The sequence below is a fragment of the Gopherus evgoodei genome, chromosome 6, assembly GCF_007399415.2.
Source record: "Gopherus evgoodei ecotype Sinaloan lineage chromosome 6, rGopEvg1_v1.p, whole genome shotgun sequence".
Taxonomy (NCBI): Eukaryota; Metazoa; Chordata; order Testudines; family Testudinidae; genus Gopherus; species Gopherus evgoodei.
In genome coordinates, this window is record NC_044327.1 from 6,098,633 (window position 1) to 6,109,809 (window position 11,177).

General features: G+C 46.1%; 1 protein-coding gene across 9 annotated transcripts in view; it reads left to right on the top strand.

Moving 5' to 3' along the window:
* NRG1 (neuregulin 1) overlaps positions 1–9,078 on the top strand; it is an 843,690-nt gene extending 834,612 nt beyond the window's left edge. For all 9 annotated transcript variants that reach the window (XM_030566617.1, XM_030566618.1, XM_030566619.1 and 6 more), the window contains one exon: positions 7,467–9,078. In XM_030566617.1, the coding sequence (XP_030422477.1) occupies positions 7,467–8,118 (652 nt within the window). In that variant the 3' untranslated portion in view covers positions 8,119–9,078. The remainder of the gene's footprint in view (positions 1–7,466) is intronic.
* The last annotated feature ends 2,099 nt before the right edge of the window (positions 9,079–11,177 follow it).

Genomic DNA, 11,177 nt, shown 5'->3' on the forward strand with positions numbered 1-11,177 from the left:
TTCTCTGCCTCACTCATCTTACCCATCACCTCCCTACCTCCCCCTTCTGAGTAGGGGAGAGGGTTGTCTATCAGGGCCTCAGTCACTGCCCCCTTGCTCTGAGCATTCTCAGACCAAGCCAGCGCTCTGGCATCCCCCACTTTCTCCTCTGGGTGCAATGCCTTTTTATATGGTCATTCTCATGGCACGGGAGGCTTATCCCTTGTCTTCCTTTGGCCATGGCCCTCTCATGGTCCTTCTTTTTCTCAGCCCTTTCCCCTGGGCTAGCCTTACCCCTATAATCCAGAGGGCACTGCCTCTGCTTGTGTCCCTGTTGCCCACAGGTCCAACAAACCCGATGCCTCCCTGTTCTCCTCACAGGGGGGTCTCTCTTGGGCTCTTTCACCTTCTTATTCTCTGGGTGGAGCTCCCATTCCGCATCCCGGTAGGGGCACTCCCTCTTAACATGTCTCAGCCTCCCACAGGTGAAACATTAGCTCAGCCTCCTGGTTCGGGTGCCTGGCTTCCCCTCTCACTCCCTACGACTCTCACGGACTCCCCTTTGCAGCAACTTGAACAAGCACAGCCGCTGTTTGGTTAACTCAGCCATATAAGCCTGCAGGTGCTCCTGTACCTCCCATTGTCTTTGCTGGGTGGAGAGCACCTGCTGCAGCAGAGTCTGAAGCTGCCCTTGCGGCCTGTCGGCCCCTTCCCTCAGGGACACCGCCTTTGGAGTCCAGTTCAGGAAGGCCCCAGAACCATCTGCAAAGAAGGCCTTAGTATACCTCAATTCCATTCTGAACCTTACTTATCCCTTAGCCTCTCAAATAGGCAATAGTCCCCACAGTCTTCTATCTTCCCCTTGTATCGAGGTGACCGTCTGCCCGCATTTTCCACCATATGTGACAGATTCCACTCACCGTTGTGGCACTTCCTTCTGGCCATCCTTGGAATTATCTCAGGATTGACAGTGCACCCTCCTCAGGTGGAGCATCGCCCGTTGTCACTCCTGTCTCTGCGTCCAGTACCTGTGTCGCTTCCCGACCGCATCGTCCTCTTCTGGACACAGCCCTCCGGCTGTGCCACACTCAGTTCTTTGCCCCCTTCCGGGGGACTGACAATCTAACCACTTACCTCACTGGCAGTTTGCAGTCCAGGTTCTAGTCTCTTGTCTCAGTGGCAAACTGCAGTCCATCCACTGTCCACTTCACTCAGTAGGGGCAAGGAAGGTGGGGAGCCCGGGCCCGCCCACTATCCAGGCCCCTAACCAGGGAGCCTCTAGCTGGCAGCCATGTACTGTCCCTCCTCTAACTCCACCGTCTCCTTCCCTGGACCACTTCCCTGCCGCCCCAGCACCTCCTCTGCCCTTGTATCAGGGCCTCAGTCTGGCAGCCTTCAGCCTGGAGCTTCCTCTTACGCTTCTGACTCTGCTCTGTCCATGGTGCTCCAGCCTTCTAAGCAGCCAGTCCTCCTCCCTCGAACTCCAGAGAGTGACTTCCCCCTCCTCTGCTCTGCAGCCTCTTTTTATATGGGCCAGCCCGGCCTTGGTTGGCTCCTCCAATAAACCTTCCCCTAATTGGCTGGATCTGCAAGCTTTTTCCCTATTAGCTGCCTCCCACGCAGCCGCCCCATCACACATGTGCTTAAGTGCTTTGCTGGATCAGGGTCTATAGTAGCAAATATTGTATTTTGTACTGTCTATGGGCCATATGGATTGTACTCCCAAGTTCATGCAGTATCATTAGTATAGCATATTTGATCTTCTGGGTGAGAAGAGAGGATGTTGTTTGCACTGCCCTTCTGGAGTGTCTAGGTTACCCTGGGCAGCATTTTGACACATTAGCTGTCTTTTGGGGTATATAGCTCTTCATTCTAACAAGGAGAAAGAGGGCACTGCATCTCCAGGTATTGCATTTTCTCCAAATAACATTCCAGGGGGAAATACAGACTGCATTTTTACAATAAATCACCAGTCAGTGATGGCCCAAACCTGTGCTTGATATTACCGTGAACCCTGGATGTTAAATTAGGCCTCATCTATCTTCAGCCTGCAGGAAATAAATGGCAAATTATTTCTGAAGGATGGGGGGAAAGAGAGAGAGACTCTAGATTAAAGCTGAATTTGAACCATAAAAGAACTTGATAAAATAAAAATGCAGATTCCCTTCTCCTCTAAGACTTTGGTGTGCAGGGAGTTAATGAGATAAGAATATATTCCTTCAAGGCTCTGATCTCTACAGTTAACCTGAGTCACATCTTAATTTTACTTTAAAAGCTAAATAAAGGTTGAGGACCAGCTCTTCAGCTAATGCATGTTGTCCTGGCTCCATTGAAGTCCATGGAGCAACACCAGTTTATACCTGCTGGGCACCCACCTTGTATTCAGTAGAACATATTAGCTGCATCTCACACCAGAGAAGCTTGTAGAAACCATCTCTGTGGCTGACCTAAGACCTGGTCTACACACTGTGGCCTGGTCTACACTACGCGTTTAAACCGAATTTAGCAGCGTTAAACTGATTTAACCCTGTACCCGTCCACACAATGAGGCCTTTTATATCAATATAAAGAGCTCTTTAAACCAGTTTCTGTACTCCTCCCCGACGAGAGGAGTAGTGCTGAAATTGGTATTGCCATGTCGGATTAGGGTTAGTGTGGCCGCAAATCAACGGTATTGGCCTCCAGGTAGTATCCCGCAGTGCACCATTGTGACCGCTCTGGAAAGCAATCTGAACTCGGATGCACTGGCCAAGTAGACAGGAAAAGCCGTGCAAACTTTTGAATTTCATTTCCTGTTTGCCCAGCGTGGAGCGCTGATCAGCACAGGTGACGATGCAGTTCCAAATCCAAAAAGAGCTCCAGCATGGACCGTACGGGAAATACTGGATCTGATCGCTGTATGGGGAGACAAATCTGTTCTGTCAGAGCTCTGTTACAGAAGACTAAATGACAAAGCTTTTGAAAAAATCTCCTGGCTGTGATAGATAGAGGCCACAGCACAGTGCTGTGTGACAGCGTAACGGAAAGCCAAAGAATCAAATGGACGCTCACGGAGGGAGGGAGGGAGGGAGGGGGTACTGAGGACTCCAGCTATCCCATAGTCCCCACAGTCTCCGAAAAGCATTTGCATTCTTGGCTGATCTCCCAATGCCTGAGGGGTCAAAAACATATTTCCGGGTGTTTCAGGGTATATATCGTCAATTTACACCCTTCCCCCCAAAAAAAAAGAAAAGGGAAAAAAATGTTTCTCGCTTTTTTTCAATGTCACCCTATGTCTACTGCATGCTGCTGGAAGACGGGGTGCTGCAGTGCTGAACACCAGCATCCCCTTCCCGATGGATAGCAGTCATATTGTACCCTCTGCCATTGTCATAATCGGCCCATGAGTGCTCCTGGCTGGCCTCGGTGAGATCGGCCGGGGGTGCCTGGGTAAAAATGGGATTGACTCCCGGTCATTCCCGGCAGATGGCACAGAATGGCTGGTAACTGTCCTCATCATAGCAACTGGAGGCTGAGCTCTATTTGCCCCCCCTTTTCATGTCTAAAGAAAAGATTCTGTACTGCCTGGACTATCATAGCAGCTGGAGGCTGCCTCCCCCTCATTTTATTTCACTAAAAAGTCAGTGTTTCGTATTCCTTCATTTTTTATTACTTCATCACACAAATGGGGGGACGCTGCCACGGTAGCCCAGGAGGGTTGGGGGAGGCGGGAAGCAACGGATGGGGTTGTTGCAGGGGTACCCCCTAGAATGGCATGCAGCTCATCATTTCTGCGGGATCTCTGGGACTCTGACACGGAGCGGCTGTGGTCTCTGGTTCTCTAGTAGACTTGCCCCATATTCTAGGCAGGACTGACTCTATTTTTTGACAAAACATAAAAATGGGAATGACACAGGGAGTCATTCCCATTTTTGTCCATGCACCCCCAGCCGACCTCAGCGAGGCCAGCCAGGAGCACCCATGACAGCAGCAGACGGTACAGAACAACTGATAACCATTGTTATCATCGCCAATTTACAATGGCATGGCAGACGGTGCAGTAGGGATGGTAACCGTCTGCTACCTTGCAAAGGCAAATGAATGCTACTGTGTAGCACTGCAGTACCACGTCTGTCAGCAGCATCCAGTACACATACGGTGACAGTGACAAAAGGCAAAACGGGCTCCATGGTTGCCATGCTATGGCATCTGCCAGGGCAATCCAGGGAAAAAGGGCGCGAAATGATTGTCTGCCGTTGCTTTCACGGAAGAAGGATTGAGTGACGACATTTACCCAGAATCACCCGTGACGCTGTTTTTACATTGAGATCTCAACCCAGAATTCCAATGGGCGGGGGAGACTGTGGGAACTATGGGATAGCTACGGGATAGCTACCCACAGTGCAACGCTCCGGAAATCGATGCTAGCCTCGGTACATGGATGCACACTGCCGAATTAATGTGCTTAGTGTGGCCGCTTGCACTCGACTTTATACAATCTGTTTTACAAAACTGGTTTATGTAAAATTGGAATAATCCCATAGTGTAGACATACCCTGTGATACAGCAGGGTCAGGGAGCAGCAGGAGAGTGTTAGATGGGAGGTATATAAACCCTAGGATGATCAAGACTTTATTCCCTGTGGAGCAGGGAAAGCTTATTACAGAGTAATTGGAGAACCTGGAGCCAATTAAGGCCCCACCCAAGATCTAATTAAAAAACCCTGCTTCAGTCAGACAGAGGGAGGGAAGGACAGCTGACTAGAGTTTGGAGAAGTATTGCTGTTAGGCAGAGGACCAGGGGAAGGAAATGCAGAGCAGAGGGACTCCCCTGGCACAAAGGACTGAGGGAAACTACTCAAGGGGAGAGAGGGTAAGCAGCCCACAAAGCTGAAGGGGCTGGGACCCAGGGTAGGAGAGCGGACCTGGGTCCCTTCCCTGCTCCCCTCTCTCTCTCCCATTAAGGCACTAGTGGAGCCCATAACACCCAAGAGTAGGGGCAAGGGGTGGCACCCTGACCCACCACACCAAGAAAAAGCTCAGGACCCACCACAGTAGCATTGACCATTTGCCACAACACAAAGTGATTTGTATTGGTTTCGTTAAACCAGTCTGCATCTCTGTGTGTGGATCCTCTTATATAAGTTTAAACCTGGATTCTATCTGTTTAGTTTATGTCAGTAAATTTACAGGCGCACACTAAACTGATACACCCAGTTTTAAACCCGTATAAGTGTCATGGGGTCATATGACATAGGGCTGGAAAGGACCTCATGGGTCATCAAGGCCAATCCCCTGCTGTGACAAGAAACTCCATCATACAATCCCATTCGCAAACGTATTACACACCATCCAAGTGTGTCTCTATGTGTGCGTCAATACACAACGTTGGACCAGTTTAACTAAACCAAATGAAGTGAAACTTCCTGTCAGCAGCAGTTGTTGGGCAGAAACTTCTATCCCTTGAGCACCAGCTATAGAAAGATTTGAATAGATCAGAGAGCTCCTGAATATAAGGAAAAAGAGGGAATGATTTTATTCTGTTATTTGACACACAGACCTATTTGTTCCTCTCTGGACTCATGGTAGGCAACTTGATTCATTGCCACAAATGGTTACTTCTGTCATTTTTTCCCTAGAAACAAAGGGCAGATGTAAATCAGCAGAGCACCACTGAAATCCATGGAGCTACACCAGCTGAGAGTCTAACCCAATTTCCCTCCTTCCAATTAACCTGCTGTGTTTAATCAAGAGGAATATGCAGAACTGAGTCATGCTTTGGATGACAATTTTGGATTTAGACTGATTTTGATCATTTCAGACTCAGATAACTATTCACAATTAAAAATAAAATGCACTTATCAGCAGTAGGTCTATAACTTGTGCAGGACGTACCACTTGGGTATGTCTTACATTTGGATACAACTGAAATTCAAGCCGGTGAAGTTCAGGGAAAGGAAAAACAGGCAAAACCAAACAATGTAGAATGTCATGCTGTTCACTGTTCCTTTGATCAGGCATTTTGAGCCAGATCCTCAGCTGGGGTGAATTAGTCTGGTTTTCCTGAGTGCAGGGGCAGGACACTGATTTACACCCACAGAGGATCTGGCCCTTTGTCTTTCTTGTTTGAACATCAGTAGGATTTTTGTTTTAAGGGACGGCTGCCTACCTGGCAGCTTAGCTCCATTTATAAAAATCACCTTCAACTGCTAACCTTCCCCAGAAAAATAACAAGAGACTCTGAGTAAATTCTCTAGAGGGGCCATTACACTGAGCCAAACTGTCCTTTGTGTCAGCTCTTGTTTCCACACAGAGGGCAGGAAATGTTCTGTGTTTTGATTTCTGAAGCTGTTACCAGATCATTTTGTCCAGGGGCTGGCTCCTCATGCTCCCATAGAACTGGCAAGGAGATTGTGTGCGCAGGTGAGGGGGGGAGGTGTGTCCTGGAAAAAGACCTTATAAGGATCATATTCCATGTAAGGAACAGCTGCCATTTTAAAACGCTATTTTACACATTTAAAAGCCACCTCAGTGCTATAAGTCAGGAATTACAGTGTGGAATGGTTTCTCCAGAGGTCCATGGTTTCACCCAGATGTTTCCACTGCACAGAGTGGAGATTCCTGATCAGTTTTGAAACCCAGGCCCAATATGTTTTAATATTAGAGGTCCACCTAAGTCCTCTGGTTCCAATTCTGACGTCAGTGGAACTACTGTTACAGTAAAGAACCACTTACTCAGCATGAGTAAAGGTGACAAAATCTGCCCCTCTGTTTTTAGCAGAGGTATGCAGGCTCAAGCTTCAGCTAGCCTCCACTCAGCTCATTTTAGTTCTTTTTCCCTGCTCATTCCCTCAAGTCCCAGGCATGGGGCAAATGTTGCCTAGAACAACAAGCACTGTAGCTTTTATAAACTACTTGCATCTGCATTGTGTTTCTTTCATCTCCTGCTCCCTAACTCCCGTCACTGGACTCGCCAAAGAACTGAAAATACTTCCCCCGCCCTTCTAATAGCCCTACACTTCTGGTTTCATCAAATTCCTCTCCTCCCTTGATTTTCCCCATAAGAACAAAAGCATTCTAGGCTAACATACCATGTGGCTAATAACACTGGGAATGTCTTTCTGTCAGGTATATAGATTATGGAAGCATTGACAGAGGCTTCTGCATTTTTCAGTGATGGCCTAAATGAAAAGCAGTATGCATTCCCTACTGCCAGGATTATCCCTGCTTTCAGCTACATGCACATGTCAAATCCACAGCTTGCATGCATGCATGTAACATCCAGTGCACAGGTGCAAGGCAAGCACATGCAAAAATACATATTGACTATTGCATGCATTAGAAAATGATTCCTATATTCCCAAGGGTATTGCACGTGACATCACAAAACGTGGGACATGGATAACATGGCAATGATTTGTTCCTCAAAGGTGGCTTTTCTTAATGTTTTCTCTTATGTTTATTCCTTCTTCACCTTTATGGGGCCTTTTTGTATATGTTCTTATTCAGGTATGTATCAGCTATGACCACACCGGCTCGCATGTCACCTGTTGATTTCCACACTCCAAGTTCTCCAAAGTCCCCCCCTTCAGAAATGTCTCCACCGGTATCCAGCTTAACTGTATCTGTCCCCTCTGTGGCGGTCAGTCCCTTTATGGAAGAGGAGAGGCCTCTGCTTCTGGTGACGCCTCCTCGGTTACGGGAGAAGTATGACCATCACATTCAGCAGTTCAATTCCTTCCACCACAACCCCGCCCATGAGAGCAACAGTCCACCACCTAGTCCTCTGAGGATAGTAGAGGATGAGGAATATGAGACCACACAGGAGTATGAGCCAGCACAGGAGCCTCCAAAGAAACTAGTCAACAGCCGGAGGGCAAAAAGAACAAAGCCCAACGGCCACATTTCCAACAGATTAGAAGTGGACACCGACACGAGCTCTGAGAGCAGTAGCTCGGAGAGTGAAACAGAAGACGAAAGAATAGGTGAGGATACACCTTTCCTGAGCATACAGAACCCCATGGCAACCAGCCTAGAGGCAGCCACTGCATACCGACTGGCTGACAGCAGGACTAACCCAACTAGCCGGTTCTCCACACAGGAAGAATTACAAGCAAGGTTGTCCAGTGTAATAGCTAATCAAGACCCTATTGCTGTATAAAACATAAACAAAACGCATAGATTCACATGTAAAACTTTATTTTATATAATGAAGTATTCCACCTTTAAATTAAACAATTTATTTTATTTTAGCAAATTCCACTAATAGAAAACAGGAGGGGGAAAAAAACTTTTATAAATTAAATATATGTATGTACAAATGTGTTATGTGCCATATGTAGCAATTTTTTACAGTATTTCAAAAATGAGAAAGATATCAATGGTGCCTTTATGTTATATTATGTTGAGAGCAAGTTTTGTACTGTTACAGTAATTGCTGTTCCATGGTATTTTGCAGAATCTTCCGACCTTCAGTTCTCCTGGCTTTTTTGTGCATTGCGTTATGGTAACTGGAGGTATGGTTTGCAAGAATTGCGAAAGTCCCTATGTTTGCTTGTAGTGGACTGCCCCCCAAATCAAAATACTCTGTGATGACATACCCACCAACAAAACAAGACTGTTTTCTTCTATAAGAGATTTCATTTGCTTTCCGTATCTGAAATGAGTTGTGTCTGCTTTCTGCCAGCCAAAAGGTTTGCTTCATTGGGCACTGGAATAATAGTACAGCCAAAGCATGCTACTATTAATGACAGCAGGATAACAAAAATTGCATTAAATAATGTTACATATTCGAAAGAGAGTAATACTGTGATTTTAAACTGAATGTATTATTAATCAGAAATCACTTGTACTCGCTAGGAACTGTCATTACATTTTTTTCCAGATATTAATTGTCCTAGTTATCTCTTAGAAAATGGGCTCAGAGTAGCAGAGGCTATGAACCCAGTAGTTTACAAAAAACAAGATTTCCATTAGCTTAAGTTGCTGGGAAAAATACACCAGGTATCTGTAACCAGACAAGGAAAAGAACTAGCTGGAAAAAAAAAAAGCCACTAATAAAAGTGCAGCCATTTTTACCTGTATTTTTAATGTTGATTTTTAATAAACAAGTTATTCTTTGTTTCCAAAGGGACATGGTGAGAAAAAAAACCCAATAACTATTCTGTGACTTCTTGGAGCTGCTGTTAGAATGAAAGTCATCCTTGTACATAGAAATGACTTGAAGCCAAATCAATTTACTGAATAGTTAAAAGGAATCCTGGTGGGAAAGACTTAATAGAAGACGCATTGAGTTCATATCTGGTGACCTGATTTTTTTTAATAGTTCTGTGAAAAGCCCATGCTGCGTTGATTAGCCCCACAATGTCCATGGGTATTTGTGCATGTGACCAGTGATTGCACTAGAATCTTTGATTGGTAATTGACAAGTGTAGGATCAATACTGGAGTTATTGCACCCTTTCAGACAGAAGCAAATCGTCTCTTTTGCACCCAGTTCTGATCAGTTTAGTGGAGTGACCCCCCCCATTTGATTTTGATTTTACATTCAGCTGGCACAATGCAGACTCAGGATTGATGTAAATAACAAGCATTCTGCATGGCCCCCTGGGAGTATGAACAGGAGAACATCAGTGCTGTAAGTATTACTGATCCTAAATAGGAGCCATTTCAGGACAACAAAAATTTCAGCCGTGATTTACTCTTGATTCCAATCCCAGTTACACTGGTATAAATCAGAATATATCACGGCAGTTATGCCAGATATACACCAGCGGAACTAAGGTCGCAGTTCAGCAAACCTCTAAGCACATGCTTATCTTTAGCATGTGCTCAAGTCCCATTGACAGCAGTAGGACATGAGTAAAGTTAAGCACACGCTGAAGTGCTTTGCTGAATAGGGTTGGGCAGCTCATTCAGGGTCTAAAAGCAGAATCTGGCCGATTGTGGTAAATGCAGCTACTTAGTACTCTGGATGAGGCTGGGGAGCGACAGTACTGTATTATCAAAACAGACAGCATCAGCTTCACTTTTGCTGTGAGATGAGAGTTCTTAGCCATCTGATCAAGCAGACTGAGAGCTTAGGACAGTAGGGAAATAGTGACAGGATTACAAGGGAGAATCTTTCTGAGGGAAGGGAAAGCAAGGGCAGGGGATTTTCAGTGAGAGAGCTCAGGCGCTGGGCTCAGTTGTACTTGCATATCGCTGCACATTTAAAAAGCATATGGGAGACTGCAGAGTTTTTAACTGATGTGTTACCATGACTCATATTCCTTCCCAGTTTTCCCTCTTCTTTTGTATGCATTGCTGTATTTTCACTATGCTTACCAGTGATGCATCTGCATACAACCAGGGCCCTGTGTAAATTCTGTATGCCTGGCGCTCATTTCATATGTTAGTCATTATTACTGTTGCAGCAGCCTCCGCAGAGACCAGGGCCCCATTGTGTTAGGAGCTGTACAAACACATAGTAAGAAGAAGTAGCTGGGATTTTCAAAGTGGCCTAAGTGATTTAGGAACAAAAGTATTATTGCCTGTCAATGGGACTTGTGCTCTCAAGTCACTTAGGCGCTTTTGAAAATCCAACCCAGTCCTGCCCCAATGAGTTTACTAAATAGACTAGACGGCCAAAAGGTGGGAGGGAAAGAGAGGGAAAGTGACCTGCCCAAGGCTGCACCACTGGGACTAGAGCCCCAGTCTCCTGGGTCCACATTCAGTGCCCCATCCATTGAAGCACGCCATGTCTTGGTGACTTTTGTGGCTTCTCACAGATTAATCAGGGGGGTGGGGTGGTTGATCACATGAAAGCAGAGAAAATTACTTACAATGTTGAAAGTATTATCAAAGATTACACAAGGGCACTACAAAATGGAAAGCTGTGCCTTGTGCATGTGGGACACCTGGGAAAATCTGTTACAGTCTTCCGATTGCATTGTCAAGCTCTCAAGCCAAAGGAGCTGCCCCAGCATACCGGCGGAGTGATGCACAACAGAGCACTAGCCCTGAGAGCTTTAAGCTGGGGTTTTCAGAGATGCATGTGCTCAATGAGTGTCAGTGGGAGTTGGCTGCCTAACTCCGTTAGACGCCTTTGGAAATCCCAGCAAAAACCAAACCTGTGATAAGTCAGTAGAATTACCCTGGTTTTGCACCAGCATAACAGCAGAATTTGGCCTCATGCATGAGCCATATTAGTAATTCATACTGAGAATGGTAGGATCCAGCT